This window comes from Filicampus tigris, chromosome 18 (assembly GCF_054856515.1).
Source record: "Filicampus tigris isolate MCC_2025a chromosome 18, RoL_Ftig_1.0, whole genome shotgun sequence".
Taxonomy (NCBI): Eukaryota; Metazoa; Chordata; class Actinopteri; order Syngnathiformes; family Syngnathidae; genus Filicampus; species Filicampus tigris.
Genome location: NC_141234.1, coordinates 12,146,320 through 12,171,856, shown reverse-complemented (window position 1 = coordinate 12,171,856; position 25,537 = coordinate 12,146,320). Strand labels below are relative to the sequence as shown.

General features: G+C 38.8%; 2 protein-coding genes across 4 annotated transcripts in view; both read right to left on the bottom strand.

Annotated features, from left to right (window-relative positions):
* ccn2b (cellular communication network factor 2b) overlaps nucleotides 1–11,788 on the bottom strand; it is a 41,570-nt gene extending 29,782 nt beyond the window's left edge. The window contains exon 1 of the mRNA XM_086014348.1: nucleotides 11,771–11,788. The gene's annotated coding sequence lies outside the window, so the exon portion shown is untranslated. The remainder of the gene's footprint in view (nucleotides 1–11,770) is intronic.
* Nucleotides 11,789–12,345: 557 nt separating this feature from the next.
* stx12 (syntaxin 12) lies at nucleotides 12,346–23,218 on the bottom strand. 3 transcript variants are annotated; one of them, XM_086015233.1, is made up of 10 exons: nucleotides 23,098–23,218; nucleotides 22,343–22,476; nucleotides 18,331–18,400; nucleotides 16,959–17,058; nucleotides 16,050–16,187; nucleotides 15,474–15,517; nucleotides 15,026–15,131; nucleotides 14,854–14,926; nucleotides 14,392–14,474; nucleotides 12,346–13,160 (listed from the first exon to the last, which is right to left on the bottom strand). In XM_086015233.1, exons 2-10 carry the CDS (start codon nucleotides 22,440–22,442, stop codon nucleotides 13,068–13,070), a joined length of 807 nt encoding a protein of 268 aa, XP_085871359.1. In that variant the 5' UTR covers nucleotides 22,443–22,476; nucleotides 23,098–23,218; the 3' UTR covers nucleotides 12,346–13,067. The 3 variants fall into 3 exon arrangements, with proteins under 3 accessions (XP_085871359.1, XP_085871361.1, XP_085871360.1); XM_086015235.1 differs by having other exon boundaries at nucleotides 14,392–14,470; XM_086015234.1 differs by having other exon boundaries at nucleotides 23,094–23,166.
* Nucleotides 23,219–25,537: the final 2,319 nt, after the last annotated feature.

Below are 25,537 nucleotides of genomic sequence, written 5' to 3'. Positions count from 1 at the left end.
AGTCTTTAAAACTGTAAGACAGAGTTAATCTTTAAAACGGTAAGACAGAATGAGTCTTTAAAACTGTAAGACAGAGTTAGTCTTTAAAACTGTAAGACAGAGTTAGTCTTTAAAACTGTAAGACGGTTAGTCTTTAAAACTGTAAGACAGAGTTAGTCTTTAAAACTGTAAAACAGAGTGAGTCTTTAAAACTATAAGACAGTTAGTCTTTAAAACTGTAAGACAGAGTTAGTCTTTAAAACTGTAAGACAGAGTTAGTCTTTAAAACGGTAAGACAGAATGAGTCTTTAAAACTGTAAGACAGAGTTAGTCTTTAAAACTGTAAGACGGTTAGTCTTTAAAACTGTAAGACAGAGTGAGTCTTTAAAACTGTAAGACAAAGTGAGTCTATAAAACTGACCGAGTTAGTCTTTAAAACCTTGTAAACCTTGAGAATACTAGTCCCTATCATGGCAAAACAAAGTGAGTCTATAAAACTGTTAGGGCAACGGTGCCCTGTACGTACTAATTTCCGTGATAAAACGCTGCTAAAAGTGTGATTGTGTAAACAGTGTGAGCGGATACAAACAGGATTGTAAGTGACAACTTTGTGTGGACGCAATAGGCAAGAATCCTCCGCCACTTGTGGTAGAGGATTAAAGGATTAAGGATTAAATATTATCTAGTATCTGCCGAGTAACTCTACAAGCGCACTGAGAGCATGCTAACTCGACAGTACGCAGAAAGCCAAAGATCGAACCATCTCGAGGCGGGACAGCCCGGCTAACCAGTGAACCAATGAGGCTAGCAACGGCTAGCTTCCCCTTTACAATATTTGATAGATCGCTCGAGTATTGCACAGAAAGTAGCCTGCTCCACACCGGCTGGAGCTGAGAGCTGCAGGGGCCTTTTAAGAAAGTGGCAGAGATGGATCCGTCCCCGCGGACTGCAGCTGGAGCAGGTCTAGGACGAGGGGAAAAACCACAGGGCACCAAGCGAGGACGGGCATGCCTCGCCTTTGACAGGTTGGGTAGCAGAGCGGAGCCGGTGGGCCACAAGGCATTGCCCGCGTGTTGCCGCTAGCCGTCAAGAACAAGAAGGGGGATTTTTCAAAGTAATCCCATCGGTCCTTTATTGAGGATTGGGGTGGCAATTTCACATCACCTCCCCTCTTGCCCACCCCTCTTCCCCCTGTTCCCTCTCAGTGCCTTCACACACACCCAGACGAGAGAAGCCCTTGAAGGCGTTCCAGCTTCAACATTTGGCCCATCTGTAAGTAATTCAAGAGGGGAAAAGGTGGATGAGGTGGCCAGACCAATTTTCAAAGAGTCAATGTGACCCGCCCAAAGTGTGTAACGTGCATACGCTTAGCTCGCTCCCCACAATCCTCCTGTGACACCACTCCTACCACGGTTTGGCTTCCCTGTTCTGGATCATTCAATCATTCTTGTTTCCAGCCCACTACGTCCAACTCTCGGCTCTCTAATTGACTGTAGATATCCTTAGCCCACTTATATGGATTTATTTATCCTGATTTGAGGGAAAATTGGGTGTTCGACTGTCCGGAAACAGAACTCTGGGTCAGGTACAGATGGGAGTGAGACTAACGTGCATTTTTGCACGCAAAGATCCATTTAAAATGTTTCCAATTTATCTTTCCTCTTCCTTTTTCCCCAGTTTCCCATTTATAAATAAAGTCGAGCTGAGCTGAGTTATGTTAAGAATTCCGTAATGTCCCTGACCTTCCAAAGATTGGATTTTTCATTTGTTGGACTATGAATCGTTTTGGGGGGGGAAAGTCCAATAAGTAACTGATTTGAGTTCATTGGGTACTGGCGTGTTAACGTCAACTCGAACAGCGAACATCGATTTCTGGTGCGAGTTTGAGCTGTAACAGATACTACTGTTCATTTTATATTAAGAAAAGATTTGGTGGGGGGGAAATTGCTTGTAATAGGAAAAAGTCAAGAAAATCAGTATAAAATTTGGGTTTATGTTTTCTGCCCAAAGAACAAATCAATTTGCTAAGAAACATGGCATGGACACTTCATTTGCTTTAGACGTTCGAGCCACAGGGAATTGAGTTTGACACGCGACGTTCTGTATGCTGTTAATGTGTAGAAGACACTATTTCCATCACAACAATATTAATAGTACAGAGTTAGGGGGAAAAATATGTCCATGTATCGATATATCTTTGAAATATGCTTTCATAGATGTCCATCTAAAAAACTAAAAAACTCATTTACAAAGTACTACATTGTTTGCTATTCTAACCACTGGCTGTTGCGATTCTGTTCTTTTTGTTTCTAGGAAGAGCAAAGAGTTATGACATCACCAAGAGTCGATTGTCTTTTGTTTGGTTTAAGAAATCAAGTGTGACTGCGGATAATGGAGCGCTCAAAGGGTGCAGCACTGTTTGCGTGCCCTTTAACTCTGACATCTCTCCTTATGTGGTGTGCAGCGCAAAATATACAGCAGTGTAGAGTTAAATTTCTTTTTGAGGGACAGTAACCGCTAGTCAGTATCATGAATTCAACCAAAAGGCATTTTCAAACGCAAACACATGGCTTAAATCTCCCATTCACAAGTTGTCGAAATCTGCATTAGTCAGCATTATAGTAATACAATAGTAATCCGTCCACTTGTGCGATCAAGATGTCGATTCAAGAGCATGATCGTTTCGCAGGTGTGCCTTCAACTGGTTACATTAAAAAAGCCAAAAGAATGAAGACAGACATATTTCCATCCTTCCTTTGTTCTGCTCTTTCTTCAGATCCTTGACAGTTCTGCCGTCTCAGCCAGTAGTTCCATTTACAGCAATTTAACACATTTTAAGATGTAACTGTTGAATCAAAGGGCAGAATTGTATTCAAAATGACTAAACACACTAAATTAGGAAAATAAAGTCACCCACAGTTTTAGAACCGTTAAAATCAATAAATATATGGTTATATGTGCAGGGATGGGAATTTCGTCCCAGGGACGGAACGGTCCATCTTGGGGACGGAGGATGAGAGTTTTTTTTAAAAAGGACTGACTAAGCAAGGACGCAAGTGGGGTTTTGTCCATCCCTGTGATCGTCCTTAACCGGGTCAAGTACCGACTGACATGTTGATTTCTTTTAGAAAGACCACTGCTCTCTTCTGCGATACCACGGAGAAGCCTGCGCAACATTGTAGAGTCCTTTTTGTTTCTTTTTCACGTCTGTTTCCTGCAGTAAAGTTGTACTCACAAGCATAGTCTGCCCTCTAGTGTCCTTGTTTGGGACATCTCTGCAGCGTCAAAATCTTTCCAAAGCGTCATATATGCCCTTGCCAGCACCGGCGTACACTTAAAGCTACGACACGGAAGTAGAAGTCTTTCTATTCCTCCTAATGTAGCATTATTTTGGCAATAATTAATTTTAATTGCAAAATAGCGCAAGTAAAAAATGAAAACCTATTACATTATAACGCAAATATTTTGCAATAAAACGCAATAGTATTGCGTTATGATGTTGACACTTAAACAGTTGTAAACAATTCAATCCACTCGCGATGAGTGAATTATGGAACTTCTGCCGTTAGCATCTCTCTCATGGGATCGTGCATGGACGTTTTTTTCGGAGGGGGCGGACAAAATGTAAGCACGAGGACGGACGGGATCGGAGGACGATTCTTTTTTATGAATATGGACGGAGGGACGATGACGGAAGGATGCCCAGGTTGCGGACGGAGGACAGACGGGCAAAATGGGGAAAAGTGCTCATCTCTGTTTACCTGACCTTGTTATATATGAGTTAAGCCGCAAAATCTAGCCATCTCAGGAGGCGGCCATTTTGTCACTTCTGGCGACTGAAAATGACATCACAGTTGCTCAGGGTTCAGATAACGACCAATCATAGCTCAGCTTCAGAGAACTTGTTTGGCAAATTGCAGTTTGCCAAACCAATCATAGCTCAGCTTCAGAAGACAGGTGAGCCGTGATGGCTAAAAACGGTTCGATTAACTCTTATTCCACAAACGCAATATTTATCAGAATGCTTTGTTTCAACTAGTGGGCCTGCATAGAACATAATATTGGGGAAAAAAATGGGTTGACTTCCCTTTAATAAAGTATTTGCATAAGAAAACCAATCCTCTTATTCATGTTAAGGGTATCAATATTTGATAAGATAATGGGACAGAATTTTTTTTTTTACAATAAATAAAATGTGTGATTAACTACGATTAACTATGAAAAAATGTGATTAATTTCGATTAAATATGTAATCGCTTGACAGCACTACATAAAATTAATCAAAGAAGCATTTAAGTAATTTTTTTAAAAATAACCGAGGGGCCATTAATTCAGTGCCAAATACGTTTTTGTACGTCTTTTCACAGTCCAGCCATTCAACCCCAGGAACTTATTTATATATTTTTCAAACGTTAGGGTAAAAGAGGGTCTGAAAATAGTGTCATATATCTAATAAGTGTATGAAACTGATATGTATTTGAATTGATCATATCTTATATCATACTGAGTAGCAGGTCAGAAGCGTGTGTACCACTTTCTTACATTACAATAAGGTCAGCTCTGTTTCTCTATTTTAAGCGTTGGCATCTAGATTTAGCTTTTATACTTGAGTTGCTTGCAGTTACTACAGCTAAATTTCTCGGAGCGAGTCCTTTTTTTGTTGACCAGCTTCATGCTGTTGGCAGAGTTACTAATTCTGGCGTTGCTGCAATGCTATTGCTGCTGTGAAGCAAAACACCGGTGTGACATCAAGTGCGTCAAGGCTTGGATCAGGCACAGCGTCTGCCAGTTCAAGTCAGGCGCGGTTTCAACCACCGCAGCCTCTGCGCACAGGAGGGGACACAGTTCAGTTCTGTGCGTCACTATTACATGATATTTGGGTGGGAATGATGCAGATAGAAAATGTCATGCTCGTGTGAGACTTGAAATCATCACCAACATTTTCAAGAATTCTTCCAATGATGAAAGTAAATACTGGAGCCAAAGTGACACTGCAAGCCATCCAATAGCTGTGCACACAAGAGTTCAAACTGTGTGTAAACAAACGCCGTATGCATCATCAAAGCATGACTGGCATCTGCTCTCCATTGCTCCTGTTAATTAACCCAGGGTGAACCTTATGGAAAATGTGATGCAAGCACTTGGAATGTAAACAGAACACTCCCATCCTTGTGCAAACTGTATGTTGTATTGGTTCATATCAGTCACAGTGCCTGGTTAGATTTTTTTACTCGGCATGCTTTTTCCAACAGAATTACATCATTCGGAGAATATATACACACACACGGCTTGATATCTTTCCATTAAAGAAATAAGAAATCCACAATGGCCACTGACATCTTTTGAGACTGACATAAATAATACATTTAAAGTGAAAGTCAACCCAAACATATTTTTTTTCAAGAATATGTTCCCAGCAGGCCCACTAGTTGAAACACGGCATTCTGATTAATTTTGCGTTTGTGGAATTTAAGTTAAGCAGCAAAATGCACTCCTTTTTAGCCATCTCTGGGGGCGGCCATTTTGTCACTCATGTCGACTGAAAATGACATCACAACTACTCACAACGACCAATCCCGGCTGACCTGTTTTCTGAATCTGATTGGTCGTTGTGAGCAGTTGTGATGTCATTTTCAGTCGACGGAAGACAAAATGGCCGCCCCCAGAGATGGCTAATAACGAGTGGATTAACACTTATTCCACAAATGCAATATTTATCAGAGTGCCCTGTTTCAACTAGTGGGCTTGCATAGAACATATTCTACATACAAAAAATATGTTTGGGCTGACTTCCACTTTAAGCATGCATTGAGTATTCACTGAACATGAACTAATCAAGTAAATATTTGTGGTCCAACATAAACAACAACAAATAAAATTGACCTGGCCAAGAATGATAGTAACCTAACTTAATGTTTCAGCTCCTTCAACATACATTCCTTGAATGGGATTAAGATGAGGGCTACTTGACCTATCCTTATCCTTCTGTTTTCAGATGTGTGTTTTGGAATTTGACAAATTTGAGCCATCGCATAAACATAGCCATAACCATTTGGAATGTCCTGAAGAATCAACCACTGGTGTGCCAAGTAACAGACATGAAGCAGGCAGATCAAGGAGAACGGCAGCGGGAGATGACAGAAACATCGTGAGAACCGTAAAGACAGCAACTGTTCGTGACATCAGCAACGACCTCCGGATAGCAGGAGGGAAAGTCTAGTGGTCAATCTACTGTTTGTAGAAGACGTAGACAGAGACCACATTGGAAGATGCAAACCACTCATTAGCAAGAATAGGAAGGGCAGGCTGTAATTTGCCAAACAAGTACAAGAACCAGCCTCACAAATTCTAGGAGAAGATTTTATGGACTGATGGATTAACCATTAGCTAAGTGACGGAAAGGCTAATGCTTTGAGAAAGAAAGAATCCGCTTATGATCCCAAACTAAGGCTCTAAATAAGCGGTTTCACATCGCAGTAAAAATTCGTGCCTCAAACTTGCTGAAACGCAGAACGTCAAATGTGCGGTTTATAGGGCAAAACGCAGAGCTGCCAAATGCTACGGAAATCATTGATTGCTAACTCGCGATAGCGCGGCAACCCAGCTGGGTCTCTCATAACAGATCAGGGAAGAGAGCCCCGCTACTGTGGGAGCCTGCATTTGGGAGCCTGCCGAACTGAAACATCGTATGTATGAAGTGTACATTTTCAATGTGTTGTGCATTTCACGTTCGTCCTCGCGACTACTAGCTGCACTAGCCGCTAATCACACTTTGTGTATGTCTGTCTTGCGACGTCACTGCAGCGCTAGCTAGTCAATTGGGGCCTAAGGTAAACACAACCAAAACCCTTACTTAAAAATGCTCCTCCAAATTAAAAACTTGCTCCTCAAATAAAGCAATTGATAAGCAAAATTGCTCCTCTGAGAAAAAAAAAAGTTGTTTCGAACCTTGCAAACATACAAATGTCTGCAAGTAATGTCATGGCTTGCCTGGCCTTTCACGGCTTCTTCATCGCGCTTTTTTTTTGACAGAGTACAAGTACAAAACAAACTTTTCTTGAACATCGCCTACATTTCACTCAATTAAAACATTTTTTAGGATAACACTTATTACTGATATCCTAACATCCTACTGCTTTTATTACTTTTTATAAGTCTTGCTACATACGGTCTAGGGCTGCCACAAACGATTATATTGCTAGTCGACTAATCACTAACAGTAGTCGCGGTTAGTCGACTAATCGGATAATATATAAATCGCAACTTGTATTAAACTTTGCAACTTAAGCCATCATTCTTGAGATGTTAATAAATAAAGGAGCGGCTTAAATTGAAGGCCATACTCTGGCCTTAACATTTTTATCTGTAATTCTGTAGTGCGTTTTAAAATTGAACCAAAACTATACACTATGCAGAGTTGCACTAATACAGTGAAATTATCTATGAATACAAAAAGAAGTACTTTTTTTCACTATTTTTCACTCTTCTTGGGCACCAAGACTTTTTTTTTTTAACGGAAGGTAGTGAAATCAAAGGAGTAAATTGGGCAAATGGTCTGTGCTAAAGAAAACTAAAATAAACACTTGTATTGTGTTTTTTTATTTTGTGTTAATTTAAACTTCATCAAAAAGGTTTTATTCTTTTCACTAGTATGCATAATTTAAAAGTAGTAAATTGATCTACACAATCAAAATGTGGTATGCAGCTGTAACAAAAAAAAGAAAGACCTTTTTTTCTTTGCACTATAACATTGTATATTACAACAAACTTGATCATGGATTTTATTGTTATGTGATGCCGATGAGCGGCACATACAGTATGTCGTTTTTGTGTTGAGTGCTGATATTTCCCAGTTCATGAACGCATCACTCCGTTCGCGAGTGACAGAAAGAGAAAGAGAGAGCAAGCGTGCGCTTCCTGCTTCGATGTCCGCCACAAGCATAAACACACAGAGTTTTGGTTGTCAATCAACGCGAGTTTACTGAATAACGGCTGCTTAATCCATAGAAGATGCTACGACATGTTAGCGTTCCGAATAGGAGCGTTACATCAAACACGCCGTAACGTGTGTATGCTAACTGCAGCTAGCTTCTAGACACAACTGTGCCTATGTCAGATATGAAATCAGGCATAAGCCATAACTTGCTTCCTTTTTTTAAATGATTGGGCATGCCCATCGTGCTGCCATGAAAGACAGGTTTGCATTGTATTAAGTATATTTGGTGAAATTCGCCGTAACTTTTGGACTCTGTTGCCAACACAAATTAGCCCTTACAGTGTAAGGTTTACACTACTTTACCCACAATGCTTCTGTTTACAACACCTAGTCATAGCTACATTGAGTTTTGCTGAATGCACAGATGAGGTTAGCTAACAACATTAGCGTCTGATAAGCAGCACTTACTTGATGACACTGTCGACCCGGCGGCGGGTATTTGTGTTTGTCAATATGAACACAAAGGTTATTATAGATGACTAAAACGAACTAAATTATTCAAACTAACTATTATTATGGGGAAAATGTCGGTTGTTTTTAATTGAGTCTTTGTTAGATAATATCTTAAATGAAAAATGTTTTTTTTTGTATTGCTGTATGTTCGTACAGAAGAGGGAAGGTCAAACCGTCGTTTGAGAGTTGTAGTTCACCTTACTCAATTAGAATACTCAGTGGCCTTATTTGTCTTTTTTTTCGCACCTGCCAAATATTCCATAATTTTAAAAAAAACTAATACTAAAACTAATCAAAACTAAACTAAAAGGAAGCATTTTTGATACAATAAGACAAACAAACCAGCTCTAAAATTGTTAAAATAACTCGATTTAAAAAAACTCAGGCAAAACGAAATAAAAACTACCTGTGATGAAAAGTCTGAAACTAATATAATGTACAAGGATTAACGCACATGTATAAAGTGTACTATATGAAGTATTGACTTCACAAATTCAAACGCTATTATTAACTTCAAGGGCAATCGCTTAATTGGACACACTGGGCACCACTTCTATAAATCTCAATTTGGATGAATAGTGTGACATTACTAAGATGGAAGACTACACTGATTTTAGAAAGAAGTCAACTCAAATGGTTCCATTGAAAAAGACGTAATTACAAGGCTGTTAAACACGGTCGTAGTCGTAGCAAATAAAATGATATGTAATTCCATTTCTGGAATGAAACAGTACAAAGGCGACTTATTGTTTAATGTAAAGCACACAGATGGTACTTGGTTGATGGCTAGCATTAAGTTTCCAATTTTGGCTCTGGGATACTTTGAAGTCCCAACTTTTCAGCTGGCATTGAGCTGCGGAGGCAGCTGGGATTGATTCCGTAGTGGACATGAGTAGAATGTATGCTGGAGTGAGAGCTGCCACTCTCAAGCATGCGAGTCAAACATCACAAGTCTTGGCGAGTCAATCAGAGACTGTACAGTTATAAAAAAAAAAAAAAAACAGCGGGTCAAAGGCAGACATGCAGACATGGAAGTAAGCTCCCCGGAGTCGTAAAAAAAAGTCTTTTGACAACACATCGTTGTTCCTTCTCACGCACCTTTGCGCCATTGATGAAGATTGACTCTGGCAGCAGTATATAGAGAAGATTAGCTGCTCTGATTAAAGACAGACTAATATAATAAAGTATAAAGCTCTCAAACAGCACAGGCTATTATTTGCGCTTAGGTAATGCAACTTTACTGTGCAATAATAACAATACGGGCCTGCAGAATGTTACAGTCGCCACCCAATATAGAGTTCATCCATCACCATGGATTTGAATTAAAACAGTCAACAAGTGACTGAGGTGTAGTATTTCACCTTTAATTATTTCTCTACAAAAATAAATAAATAAATAAAATAAAATAGGACATTTTGGGTATTTGGGCCATTTTATGTACCTGCATTTTAGGGCTCAAAGGTCTCCCTGGAGCAGCAAAATCCTCCTGTTTTTCTCCATCTCGGGTGGCGGCCATTTTGTCACTTGCTGTTGACTAAAAATATAGTCACAGTTGCTCAAGGCTCAGGTAACAACCAATCGCAGCTCAGCTTCAGAAAACAGGTGAGAAAACAGGTGTGATTGGAAATGGCGGCCCCCGGACATGGATAAAAACAGGTGGATTTTGCTTCTTAAAGAAGTGACATAGGTGACAAAATGGCTGCCCCTAGAGATGGCTAAAAACGGATGAATTAACTTATATGTGGAATATGTTCTATGCAAGCCCACTAGTTGAAACAGGGCACTCTGATAAATATTGTAATTGTCGAATAAGTGTTAATCCACTCGCAAAATCCAACCATTTTCATCCATCTCTGTCGGTGGCCATTTTGTCTTCCGTCGACTGAAAATGACATCACAACTGCTCACAAGGACCAATCAGATTCAGAAAACAGGTCAGCCGGGATTGGTCGTTGTGAACAGTTGTGATGTCATTTTCAGTCGACAGGAGTGACAAAATGGCTGCCCCAGAGATGGCTAAAAAGGAGTGCATTTTGCTGCTTAACTTATATTCCACAATTGCAATATTTATCAGAACGCCTTGTTTCAACTATTGAGCTTGCATACAACATATTCTTGAAAACAATATGTTTGGGTTGACTTCCCCTTTTAACTTATATTCCACAAATACAATTTTAATCAGAATATTGTGTTTGTACTAGTGGGGGCGCATACAACATATTGCAAAGAAGATTTTGGGGTTGACTTCCTCTTTAAAGCTGCGCAGCATCATGACAATTGCATTTCAATCACAACAACTCGGTTGTTGTCCAAATATGTCTCGACTTAACTGAACATTCTAAAATGTGACCTAAGTTGCCTAATTAAATTCTCCCTTTTGTAAAATAAATTGTAGGTATCACCTTCTAAATGGATGTAAACACATGTAAAGTCAGTGTCTCTGTCATGCGTGTTCAGATTATTTTGCATTCTCTTTGATATTCAAACATCCTACGTCTTTGGGGAATTTGAATTTATAGAGACACAACATACGATGTATGATTTCCACCTTGGACTATAATCACTATTCAATCAAGTATTCTTTTGACCTAATGCCCCAGTTTTTGAAATTCAGAAGGAAACCAGAGTATTCAAGGTAAATAGTTACTCAATAGAATTGAAGAATAAAGTTACCTGAGCATTGCAGCAACAACTTGACCATTCAGACAAGAGCGGGCAAAACAATGTTACAGTGCACAATACCAACAACCACTCACAATTATATTCACTCATGGACATTTTTGAGTCTCCAGAGTCCCTGCATAAGGGTCCCAAACCTAAATAAGAACCAAGAGAACATGCAAGCTCCACACCGGAGGGCCTGAGCTGATATTAAAACCCAGGACCTCTTGACTGAGGCAGAAATGCAATTGTGCTGCCCGTTTTAATGTAGATGTTTGAACTTCTCCATATTTCTGAGCCTGTCCATATCTCGCCATGTAGCAAAGATCATATTACTGTATAAATTTAGATGGTATACTTACTGTAGGTAACCTTCATAATTCTCCCTCCCTCGAGGCCAGTGTTTTTCAAACATGTATTTTATTGAAAAAATCCCGCGGTACACCACCAGCTGAAATTGTGGGGGGAAAAAAGCTTATTTTAAGTGTTATACTGTTTAAATAAGCAATTTTAACACTGAAGTATAACTTTATATTATAACGTCTTAAATAGGAATAAAATAAACACAAAGAAAAAAGTATTTTATAATGTTTCATATTGATACTCAGTGTGAAACATGGGCCTGTTTGGATAAACATACGTCACTAATTCGCTTGTCTCTAAAAAAAGACAATAACCTACCTGCTGCTGCTACCTGCTGGTATGGAAGAGTACTACATGATTACGCCGCCAGGCGCTAGACCGCACAGGCACACAAATTACTAGATAATTTCCCACCGCACACCTGACAATATCACCAGTGTGCCACGGCACAGAATTTGAAAAACACTGCTCTACACTTCCAGACTCCACTTGCAAACGTCGAAGGCAAAAGACATCAGCACCCCCTTGTGGTTCTAAGGCCCAGAATTGCTTCAAATTCAAACACCCCGATGTCCTGATAAACGGTAAAATGTTATCCATCAATCCTTTTTTTTTTTTTTTTTGTTTTTTTAATGTAGCATTTGTCCGCATTGGGGTTAACCTCCCTGTGCTGCCTAGGGCGTAGTTATAATCACTATTATTCTTTTTTTCTTTCCTAAGTTTTGAGTTTGTGACATATATTGAAAGGGTACCCACTACTTGCCTTTAAAAAAAAAAAAACTTCCATACAACCCCTCCCATACAGTGAAAAGAATAAATTATGTTGATTCCACGCCTATATTTTTTGACTGAGAATCACGTAATGAAAAAAAAAGCCACGCCCACAATGAAAGTACTGTAATCAAGACATTTATTACATATACTGACATGAGTCATATAAATCAATGCAAATGCTTCTTCAGACAGGCGTTGCGTTTCAGATAAACTCTATATGGCAGGCTATAATGCAGAACAGTGTAATATTTACAAATATGAATTTACTGTTAAGACAAGTATACAACAGTTATACTACAATCACCGCTTGGAGTCTTCCTGGTCGTGTGTGTTTACTCTAAGGCTCCAGCCAGCTCTCAGTAGTGTTTAGAACTGACTTGCTCACTGAACACTTCAACTGTGCAAAAACACACTTTTTCATGAGAAGGTGCCACAAGAAGAGATGACCAACCTAATAATAATACACACAGAACCCTAAAAATCATAATCTTTTATATTCTTTCCTGGTTTGGTCTGCTAATTGCAATAATTATACTTTTGAAATAGTGACAGTGTTAGTGCAGAAAAAGAAAAACAAATAAATCACTCCCCGTCACCTCAGTTCCCCTTCAAACACAGTTCAATTGTGCTATTTTACAGGAAAAAAAAAAAAAAAAAATCTGCGGTTAGCCGAGCTTAGCACGTTTGCAGCTCTGCACTAATCTACGCCGGCGATCCTGATGATGTGAGCAGTACAGTATTTATCTGCTCCTCTTGTGATTACCAAGCAGGTACTTTTAGGTGGGAGGAGGACAGCGTAAAAAATAGTAATAACGATGATGCAATTAACAAGGGAGTGAAGTCACTTAGACACGAGCCAGATGATGATGCCAAGAATGACCAGCGCAATGGAGCAAACTAATGCCAGGATGCACATCTTCTTCCGGGACTTTTGCTGTCACAAGGAAAGCAAAAAGTTGTTAGCTGGTACAGCAATCTAAAGGGGACATATTGCACAGTAGCTCACAAAAATGAATAATACCCTTACATTTAGGGAAATATTTTAAATTTTCTTTTCATGGGATTTAGGAACAATGCAAATTAGTCAGTGTACAATTTATAACGGTGTAAAGTTACTGTCCCTTTAAAATAATTCAACACACAGCTGTTAATTAATGTCTAAGCTCCTGGCAACAAAGCTGAACACACCCTTAAAGTAGAAGTCAACGCAAACATTTTTTTTTTCAAGAATATGTTCTATGCAATCCCACTAGTTGAAACAGGGCATTCTGATAAATATTGCGTATGTGGAATAAGTGTTAATCCGCTCATTTTTAGCCATCTCTGGGGGCGGCCATTTTGTCTTCTGTCGACTGAAAATGACATCACAACTGCTCACAACCAACAACCACGGCTCAGATTCAGAAAACAAGTCAGCCGCAACAAACGCAAAATTAATCAGAATGCCGTGTTTCAACTCGTGGGCCTGCTGGGAACATATTCTTGAAAAATCTAAGAATCTTAAAAACAGAAATGCTGCTCTACTTTAAAGGGAAGTTAACCTAAACATATTTTTTCCAAGAATATGTTCTATGCAGGGCCACTAGTCTAAATACGGCATTCTGATTAATATTGCGCTAGTGGAATATAAATTACGTCGCAAAATGCACCCACTTTTAGTCATCTCACAGGGCGGCTATTTTTTCACTTCTGTCGGTTGAAGTTGATGTCACAGTTGCTCAGGGCTCAGATAACGACCAATCACGGCTCAACTGTTTTCCAAAGATGAGCCATGATTGGCCGTTATCTGAGCCCTGAGCAACTTCGATGTCATCTTCAGTCGACAGAAGTGACAAAATGGCCGCCCGCTGAGATGGCTAAAAACAGGTGGCTTTCTCATATTCCACAAACTATTTATCAAAGTGGTCCTGCATAGTCCATATTCTAGGGAAAAAAATGTTTGGGTTGACACATTGAGGACAATTTGGACACTTTACTTTTTGACTCACTCACTTTGGTTGAAAGTGTTTAAACTTGAGAGATTTACACTGTTGATTTATATTGCAGCGAAGTGTCATTTCATCAGTGTTGTCCCATGGAAAGATACAATAAAATAATCTAATAACTCCCTCGGTCCAGGACCAAATACGCTACAAACATTACATCAAGGCTCAAGAGTAACTTACTTGGTAGTAAGAGGCTCTCTGTAGTTGCTCTGCTCCTCGCTCTACGTGAACTTCAGCATTCTCCACATTTGCTTCAATGCTATCTGCAAAACAGCACATGCATGTACATGTACAGTAGAAGTGTGGGATATAGACAAAAATGTCAGGAAATGATTGGCAATGTTCAGGGATCTTTAATCCTTTTGTTTATAAAATACATATTTTAAATAGGCCACACAATTAAATGGGAAAAAAATGACTGTCAAATAAATACGTAGGTAAAAAACTGAGAATAATAATAATACTGATCAAACTGTTGGTGCAGCCTGACATGGATGAATATATAAACTTAACTGTTTTGAAATTTGGGAGAAAAAGCAACAAATATATTGGGTTCATTTTATTATTCCATTCATTTATTTTTTTCAGGTCAAATGATTTATCATTTTGTGTTTTGATCACAAAAAAACTGCTTCTTCTCACCAATCATCTCTCCTTGATCATGGATCATGACTGCGAGGTCCTTAAAAATCTGGTTGACATCCATAATGTCCGACTGTAAACAAACAACGAGAGCAAGACATTAATGTGAACTCCTGGCGGGAGGGAAAGCCTATTTTGATTGGGCGATGAACAACGAGACAAAGACACTGACCTCCAGCTGTCGGATGTTGGTTTCTCTCTCCTTGATAAGTTCCAGGTCCTCTTCTGTGATGGCTACCTCCTCCGTCTGAGCGGTCATTTGACTCCAGTCGTCCTGACTGTTGGCCAGAAAAAACGGAAAAGTTGGATTCTATCTGTGTGTATGTATGTGGGTTGACACGGACTCGGGTTTCATTTAATGACTGTTTTTCCTGAAGAAAAACTATTGACAGTATCGGCAACAATATTCTTTAACCGTTACACCCTTTAACTAACTAACTAACTATACAAGTTTACGTATCACTAACAATATTATTGAGTGGTCATTTATTAAGTATTTCTAAAAAGAAAATAACAAATACATTTACATCAATACAGGATCAATCAGGATCAATAAAGTACTTTCCAACCTAGCTAAATCTCATAGCTGGAAAAAAGATGAATACCTGGCATTCACTTACTTATCAAAAGACACAAGCTTTTCATCTTGCAAACTGTCGTCCGCCTGAAAGAGAAGGAAGAAAAAAGTGCTGCTCATCTGGCTGACAATGTTTGAAATTCAAATGTTTAGGTGAGATGATCTACATGACTTTTGCAAAAAGTGTCAGGCAACGTCAACACGAGCTAACCGATATCAGTCAAGACAGGGATTTGTTTTCCTTTCCTTTCCTTTTTTACAGAGTTGACTATCAAACTAAACAGATACTTTTAAACTATATAAAATTTTCCCTAAAAAAATAAGTAAATAAATAAATAAAAAAGTCTAATTAGCTTAATGCTAACAAACAATCCAAAATACCATTGACATGCTAACGGATAGGATTGATAGCAGCAAAGGATATGTGAACACAAATGCTGGAGCAACACAAGTGACACAACTTTGCATTTCGGATTGGCATCTGCGACGTTGCAAAAAAATTCACCGGCAATCCGCATTTTGAGTCACAGCAAAACTAGTGTCCGACAATTGCCCACACGTTAACTAGTTACAGCTAACGCTAGCCCTATTTCTAAAAAGTTCACGACCTCCGACGTACCGACAGGCGAGATCCAGCTCTCGCTCGGGCTACTGACTCCTTCTCCTTCTCCGCTGCACGCCTCTGGACTGCTTGGAAGTTGTTGAGAGCGGCGGAGAAATCATTCATCAGCCGTTCCTTCTGAATCTTCTGCTGCCTCTGGACGCCGCAGGGCGAAGAAAGGAAGACAACAAATAGGAGACCTTTTTAATACGTCGTATCAATGTACCGGGTCATTACTGGAGATAGACCGATATGGTTTTTTTCAGGGCCGATACGGATGCCGATAATTACTAGTCGAGGAGGCCGATAACTGATACTTGGAGACGATATTCATTTTCAGTAAAAAGGCCTCAAAATCTAAGAAAAAATTAAAACTCTTAACTTTGTTTAAACTAATTTAAGCATATGTTTATCGGACTTTTTTTTTTCAGATTTGCAGTGTTGATTTTTTTATTATGACAATGACAATATACATCTTTGTTGTAAAATTCTAACAAATTTACTGTCTAATAAAGTTAAATGAAAACTGAAACAATAGCTCCCTATATTTTTTACAGTAAATAAAAGTTCTCTGAAATTTCAGAATGACAGAAATGTTCAAATTTTACTGATCTTTGTTTTGATTTTAAACAAAAACAAAAAGGTGCAGAATGTTGCCAGGGTCAGTAGAATCTCTTATAACGTGTACTGGAAATTTACATAAACAGTTGGTTGAAGTTAGCACAGTTTTAAATGGATTTATTATCAGCCATCAGATTTTTTTTTTTAAAAAGGCTGATAACGGTATTCGTCAAAATGCCGAATATCGGCGCCGATCGGCCCGGCCGATACTCGGTCTATCCCTAGTCCTTACATCCATACGACAATCATTCGTTAAGAGTTTTTAGTCCGAACTGATTCTAAAGCTACACTCTACACTGTACTAACTTGCTCTGAGGGTGATGCTGGCAAAGGAACCGAGCCCAACTCCTTCAGGTGCTTGTTGGTTTCTTTTGCAAGCTGGTTTGTGTAGTGTTGTATCTGCTGCCTGCGAAAAACAGCAACAGTTCACAGTTGGACAGAAATACGGCACCGCTCGTGACATCATGTTTTTTGTGGCACAAAGAATGGTACAAATGGTTTGTGTTTTTGAATTGCTGTAGTGTTGAAAACCCCTTAGCTCTTTTAATGGAATTTCAGTTTGAAAGTCAAACCGGCTCAGTGTGTTACGCGTGCAAGATCTCGGGGTACCTCACATGACATCCTTCGGCAGGCTTCACGTGATAATCGCTGCTCTGTGGCTTTTCTCCGACATTTTGCCCAAAAGAACGGGCCTCAACAAGGCATGTAAATACGATGAGAAGAATATACACGGGAAGTTCTGGTAATTTGAGACCTCAGCATCACTAAGGGACAGGCATATAAGTCGCCTACGAAATTATCGGGAATGTCGCTTTGGCAATTTGACATTATTGAGTATTTATACTGTCTGGAAAAGAAAACAACCGAACGAACAAGTGCGTAGACGACAAAGGATTGCAGACCTCATTCGCCCAATGATCAGACAGGATTCAGTCATGTGACTCAATGACAAGCAAAACATAACATGGGTACAAATTAGGTCTGAACGAGTGTGGAAAATCGAATTGTATTTTTTTTCCTCCTCAACTGAAATTTAATATGCGATTATTTTTTCAAGGTCCTCTTCCCGTGTATTTCTCAATATACACAGGAAATAATTCAATAAGATAAGAATGCCTTTATTGATCCCACAGTGGGGAAATTTTCAGTTTCAGTTTCAATAATGTGTTTTACAATAAACAATAACAGATTTCGTTATCCCGATCCTGGAAACGGTTCGGGTTTGAGAAGACTGACGTCGGTCAAATCAACCTTGCATGTAAGATGCGCCGGAAAAACGATGACGGTGAAGAGCAGTTAAACGACAAATCTGTTCGTCCAACTGCAAACGAACCACCTGAAGTAGGATGAGAAATATGTAAAACGCCCGCAACTCCACACGCTCGACTGTGTAATTGTGAGACGATTAGGCTGAGACGATATATTGTGTTTTTACGATATATATATATATATATATATATATTTTCGATATGTATATGTGGTTTATATCAGTATAAGATAATGTTGCGCTTTGTTGAGTGTGACTGTCTGCCTCTTTATCTCACCTCTACCTATTTCACTACGAGTTAATTTTATACTTAATCGGCTAAAAATAGCTAAAATGTTACGTTTAAAAGTTGCTCGTACGGTTACACAGTTTTAAGATGGTGAAAGTTCAAACAATGACGTTAGTACATACAGCCGATCCTGAAGTTCACTGTTGTCCTGTCTGGTCCCCAACTGGCTCACCATGTTCTTGATTTGAGCGGCTGTCAGAGGAAAGAGATCAAATGAATGTGAATCTCGAGAGAGAGAATGCAACATTGGTCATGCTCGGTCTGTGAAATGCAGTGACGTGGTGGCAACAGTCTTTTAGGAGCTTAATTGAAGGAATTTGCTCTTGACTCATAATATGTACAAGAGAAGTAGAAGGTTTTGTCATCATGAAATATCTCCACGTACACGCGATAAAGACGATAAAAGATAAATATTTAACGTCTCTCAACAACGGCTAATAGTAATCTTCCACAGTGGTTTGTGTGACATTTAACAGCCAAGACCCGCCCCCCCCCCCCATTTGTGTTAAAGGCTGCCGTGCTGACATCCAAGTATCTTATGAGGACGTGACATATGCTTTAGACATGGCAATGTCCTGCTTTAGTGATTTCTGTCTGAAAATAAACAGGCAAATACATTCTGGTTCTATTATTAACCCATTCACTGCCATTGACTAATATACCCGTCTTTTTACAGTCCTGCCATTCAATCCCAGGAATTTATTCATATTTCTTTCAAATTTTTTCTAACGTTAGGGTAAAAGGGGGTCTGAAAATGTCTGGCAGTAAATGAGTTAAAGCGGAAGTCAACCCCCCAAAAATCTTTGCAAAAATATGTTCCATGCGCCTTAACTAGTCTAAACATGGCTTCTGATTCATGTTGACAAGTGATTGTTTTGCTTATGTTCTCTTTATACAGGTTATTTTAGAACTACAGTTTAAAATGAAGATGTAGCAGAAGTGTTACAGGCTTTGTGAGTATATTTCTGAGAAAAGCCAATAAGATGATCTGATGGTGACAGTGATTTCATTGTTGTTTCTATTTGATTTTCATAATATTATGTTATAATATTTATAATCGTATTTATGTTATGTACTATTTTAGGATTTGAGGTACTTCATTTCTGTGTACTTGAATCTAATATTTTGTTATAATTTTGTATTTTTGCTGTTTTTAATCTTGTGTATATTTTTCCAGTGTTACTTAAACAATTTGTATTTGAAAAAGGTTTTGTTTTAAATAAAAATGTGATCGATTGTGAAATTGCATATATCCTGTTTGTACATGCAGAGGTATAGTCAACTGGAATAAAAAGCACACTTTGTTTTAACTTAAAGCGGTTGCGTTTATTTTTCGCCACAAACACGTATGTTCTCCTAACATATAGCTGTAAGTCGTCCAAATAGAAAAAGTAGAATTTTGCGTCCTAGTGACAAACCTCTGTCATTTTACTTAACTCAAGGGCATTAGTTCAACAATCATCCAACATAAGTTACGATGTGGTCAGAGGCCAAAATTCTGTGTTCACCTAACAGAAGGTTGTTTGTTAAAAAGCATTTCAACTTAGTCGGATGTGTTTAAAAAAACATACACACTGGCATTAATATGAAGAAATAACACCAGTTTGCACAACACGTGTTCAGTGGCAAGAAGTCATACCGTTATATTGTAACAATTTGTATTTATAAGTCATTTACAACGTATAACATTGTTGCTTCATTTGATTAAACATAAGACTGGTATGTGTGAAGAACATCTCAAAGACTTTTATGTTGAACGACCTCATTTTTTTTTTTTTTTTACAGTGTGGCTTAAGAAGCAGCATGTGACAGTCACATCACATGCCCCGTTTTCTGTTCATTGGGAGAAAACAAAGGCTTTCTTTCTTTATTTTAAACTCGAGACGTGAGCTCACCAATTACAACATGAGACACACAATCGTATTAAAACCAGTAAAATAGCTACATTAAAAACGCTGCCAAAGATCATGTTTAGTTTTGATTGACTGAAACAGAAGCCTTCATTGGAAAAAAAAGGATTATTGAAGTTGCTGCAAGGGTGTAAATCAGCCAATTTCATTCTCAAAACTGTTGATATGATTTTGTCCAAAGAAATCACACAGTATTTTAGATTTTATTGGCCGGTTCGCTAAACTATTCTCAAAAATAATCTAATTGCAATTTTTTTCCCCTCAATATTCCGATTGTGCTCTAGCATGTGAAAATTTTTTCAAGGTTGCCTTTCCATGTAGTTTTTTAACAAACACAGGCAATAAATTAATCTGTATTACAATAAACAATATCAGACTATACTTAAATGCTTTGGTTTTATACGTTAGGCTAAGGCTAAAATAAAGGTAAATGACGCATTAATTGATATGTATGACAGTTTATTGATCTACATTTACTCGAGTTGTTTACTTACTAGACATTATGACTTGACAGTATTTTAGGCGTTCGCTACGACAACTTCACAAAATTCTACCAAACTAGCGTGGCGTAAACATAAGTCAGTCAATGATGAATCAGATGACATCAATCATGCGAACGAATCTGTGGCTTCATCGCTTCAACCTTTTCATGAAACTATCAAATGTAAAGGTGCACTTTTTAAAGTCATCAGTCAGAGGTATGTCAATAAACAACAGTCGATAGGAGGAATTATTTATGGGAAAAACTTAGTCAAAACAATTGAGTAACCCCCCCCAAAATGGATTGTGGTCAACCTCTGAGGGTCCAGTGCACATTAAGACTGGATTTAAGTGACACAATTGCACTTTTTTTTGTTGATTCAGATATGCGTCATAGCAGCGTAGAGAGGGAAAAGATGCATAGAATCAAAATCAGGCCTCTTTTAAATGTGGATAAAAATCAGCTATGTATCTGATGTGTGCAACGCGGGTGGAGTGTAAACAGACAGATTAGCTACACCACAGCCGTGCGAGCTTGCATTTACGCAAAACAGCTGATGCAAATCCAAACTAGAGCAAACACATGGACAATGTAATATGCTTCAAAAATAAATGGTACATTAATGTGGACACTACCCTCAATTAAATCAATGGTCAGCCCGGGCCAACTAATCTGTACGTAATGTTTACTATTTTCAATCTTTGTGTATTATTGTTTAGTTCTGATGTTATGGGATATGTGTCACTTGAAATGTTCAAATGTAAATGGATAGTCAACAAATGAATAAAGACATTACAACCGAATTGCATACCTATCAACCCCGGGGTGTACTAAATCTTATAAAAATTGTAATTTGCCCGTACATATCCGTATATAATCTTACACATTAAGATTTCCGAACGGCTGCTGTGCGGTGTTCACGGAAGACCCTCTGACGCAGGGGTTGCCAAGTCCGGTCCTCAAGGGCACCTATCCGGCATGTTTTCCATCTCTCCCCGCTGCAACACACCTGATTGAAATGATCAGCTCATCAGCAAGCTTTTCAGAAGCCTGATAACGATACAGATCATTTGAAACAGGTGTGTTGCAGCAGGGAGAGATGGAAAACATGCAGGGTAGGTGCCCTTGAGGACCGGACTTGATGACCCCTACTTGCTCTGACGTATGTTGTTGGGCTACCGGGCTCCCCCGTTTCGACGACGTGCGACGGCCGCACCGTTTGGAGAAAGCTCTCCCTTGCGCCTCCCGACTACGGTTAGGCGACAAAAACAGGAACGGATAACACTGATAAAATTGACATTGGCCATACAGATTTGCGATGTACAAAATACAAATAATACAGACATGTTTGAAATAGTGTGTCCACCTGTACAAATTACAACAAAAGCGTAAAACTTGACAGGTATGGAATTGGAAGCATGGACCTGCAGTGAAAATCCAGCCTCAAATCTGCAACACCCCACTGAATATGGTAAATGCACAAAAGAGTGTGGCTAACACTTCCAACATTAATCCTCAATCACAAATTCGCCCAAATCTATGAGAGATTTTGTTAATTTAAAAACGTTAAAAACAAATTGTGTCTGAAAATGACATTCCATTATAAAACAATACCTGTATGAAAATTATCTGCTAATATTAAATGATCATGCGATTCATTTTCTACACCTGCTAAATACAAGAATGAATGACGCTGCATATTTTTAATAGAATTTGTAATTCATACTAGACAGTAGCACTTACTGTTTTGTGTAATCTTCTGGATATTGGAGCTGCATGTTTGGATGAGGCTGGTGAAGTCCCGAGGGACTGGGCGATAACTGTCTCCTTGACTGTACGACATGATGTCTCTCCGAGTACCGTGCAGGAAATTTTGGCTGCACACAAATTGAAATACATGTTAAATACTGTACACACATTTTCAGTCGTAATTGTTAATATTTCAATTGTCAGTAGATCAAAAGGTGAAAACCTACAGTATGGTTGCTTTTCACATAGCTTTTTTTCTATGGCAAACGGGTTTACTGGTGACCAACAACGGCTGATCCCAGTACAGTTCCGGAGTAATTAGGATTCTATAACTTAATTGGACTTCGAATTAGGTCAGCTAAAATTGATTAACTAGCGCTCCCTGAGTAGTTAGCTAGCTAATGTCTCACTGAAAATGACCGAAACAATACCTAAACACGTACATTAGGTCTGTTCAACCACAGTGAGAATTAAAGGTGTGGAAAAATATATATAAATGTGGAGGCCACAACTGTACTTGTCAATCGGATTCACAGTGCTGTGGATTAAGCCAAAGTTGCGTCGACATAACTGAGCCCTGCTCAGCTGGTAGGTAGCATTCTAGCTACGTGACGCTAAAATATTAGAAAATCATTCAAGGATTTGACATTTAATATCATCTTCAAACCTGCTGTGGTTTTATCCGACAATATGGGTTTAGAGACAATGATATTTAATGCTGAAGAACATATATTAAGGATAATACTTGCTTATTTGGCTGTGCAAGAACACATAGGCGTAATGTTTTCCTCTTGCCGTCAAAAAAAAATGCTGCCCTTCCTGGTCGGTCACATGACAGGAGACGTCACCCGTGGTGGGTGGAGCTAATGCAGGGTTGGGCGAACACTACCGAGGGACACAAAATATGTACCGTATAATTAATTCTATTTTGGAATTAGTTTTTCCCTTGAGTTAGACGATGAGGCCCAAATTTTTTGTTGTTGTTGTTTTTTTGCAGTTTAATTTAATTATGCGCAGCGATGGAAAAACAGTCTAAATCTCAAGATGGTGTTATCAAACTAAATAAAAGATGAACGTTAGTGTAATATCTAAAAACAAACAGATACGTAAATAATTTGGGCTAACTTTTAACATTAAAATTGATTTACAATTTAAAAATTTTAAAAACCGTGTCAAGTTTGAATTAAACCTGTTTTCTTCTTTTTTTAATTAAAGTAAATAGTGTGATCTCTTGTAACATTGAAATTTTGTTACATTTTTAGCCATTTCTAATTTTACAAAATGCCGTAAAAAAACTGGCAGTGGCCTACAAATGGCCAACCTACATACACTACAGACACATCTGGATTAAATGAAAGTAGGTAAATATAATTGAATAAGGTCATCTTTTACAGCATTAGGGTTATGGAACTGAGACTGTTTTACGCGCATCTACTATGCTGGTCGATAAACTGCTAATTCAGATTAAAACCACTAGATGGCAGCAAGGCACGAAAGTATAGTACGGTATGCAGTCACCTAATACAGATGGCCTGGTAAACTAACTTAAGTACTACTACTTAAGTAAACTAACAAGAAAGTGAAGAATAAAAACAAAACAAAACATTTCCAAACGTCTCAAGATGTGCCTCCTCACTTTAAAGCAAAAAGTAGAAATAAAAAAAATATATAATAATTTGCAATGAAATCAATGCGTATAACAGCATAAATAACTAAACTCGAGCATTGGAGGGCATTTTCGCTTCAAAATAATAAAAAAAAAAAACACTTTACTTTCCAGATTTTCCGCTACATATTCATCAATAATAATATTAATGAAAAAATACAACTAATAATTTCTAAAGTCTAAGCAAACTGGGGGAGATGCAACGCAGTTAATGTGCAACTCTCTTCTGTCACACACAGCAACAGGGTTGCAAATCCCGACGAATTTTAGCTTTCTCTTACGAGTAAAAGCTAGCTGTTTAACTAGCTGTTACTGCTGACCAAGAGGGCAAACTTACTTATGTCAAGTAAAGAAAAAATAAAACAATAATTGTCTTATTCTGATCATATGCATAACAGGGTTTCCACGCATGTTGATTAACAGGTAGTGTCACTTTGGAGACGCTTAGTTTAATCCACCATGTAGGGTACAGGAGTGCATTTAATCATTACGTGTGTTTCTGCATAAACGATCTTACTTTGGGGGAAAAAATACACCCTGGACAGTTTGCATGTCCATCACAGTTCGACCCCTGTCTGCCTGTTGTTTATTTGGCTACCGGAGATTCCAACACCATTGCTGGCAACGGACAGCTAGCTTATCCCGGTGGACAACTCTCCGCGTCTCTCCCCAATCAAGATTAGGCCACACAACTTTTACCGTAGTGCATAATTTTGTTACGCAGTGCACAAATTTGCTGAAACTATGTCTGCATGTCCCCAAATACCTCAGCATTATGTTGTTTTGGTCGATATAAATGTTACAGCTAGCTTTCAACATATTTTGCGCAGTCAAAGCTGAGTTGGCGTGCAATAAATTGTGCGATAAACGGTGAATTAAGCTTATTGTTTGTTGTTATCATCATTATTTGATTATTTGGGTGTGATGACGTTTTCCAGCAACTGAAGAGTAATGTTAGCAATGTGAGGTGGTCAGTGGGAAACCTAATTAGAGGGGTCCAGGGTCACCATGGCAATGAAACGGACAGTAGTCTTCATTACCAGCCCACAAAACATACGTTTTTTTAAAAATGTCTTAAGTTAATACTATTACTAAGGTGTTGCAGAAGTTTCCCAGATCAGCCTTTTTTTTTTTTTTTTGCTATCAGAATAAAAGCTTCTCTGGGTCACAAGGCTCCTTGACAGCTGACTTGGGAGCTGTGTGTCCAGCTCAGGCCACAGCTGGTCCATCAGGCAGTGGGCTAAGGCAGAGTGAGTGGCCGGCAGCTCTGTGTTTAAATGAATATCAATCATGCCTCCCAGGCTGAGTGAGCCACTACCTCGCCATAAACCCCTGGGCTGCCATTGGTCCAAAGGAGACCAACCTGCCATCAGCCGGTGAAAGGCGCTGCATCATTGTCCGCTCAGCGGCAACAATGAGGCTGAATAACTAATGAGACCCAATCCAGGCTGAGGTGTCATCCTCTCGCTATTCTCCGAGTGGCTTTGGACATAACCAGCAGAACTTCAGTGGGCCCGTCACTG

What these genes read in the sequence shown, in the direction of transcription:
- stx12 (XM_086015233.1), bottom strand. Translation starts at nt 22,442, where the DNA reads ATGTCGTACAGTCAAGGAGACAGTTATCGCCCAGTCCCTCGGGACTTC. An exon ending in AAGCTTGTGTCTTTTGATAA is followed by an intron (nt 15,132 to 15,473) that starts GTAAGTGAATGC and finishes TCTGGCCAACAG; the next exon opens with TCAGGACGACTGGAGTCAAA. An exon ending in CCAACATCCGACAGCTGGAG is followed by an intron (nt 14,927 to 15,025) that starts GTCAGTGTCTTT and finishes GTTTGTTTACAG; the next exon opens with TCGGACATTATGGATGTCAA.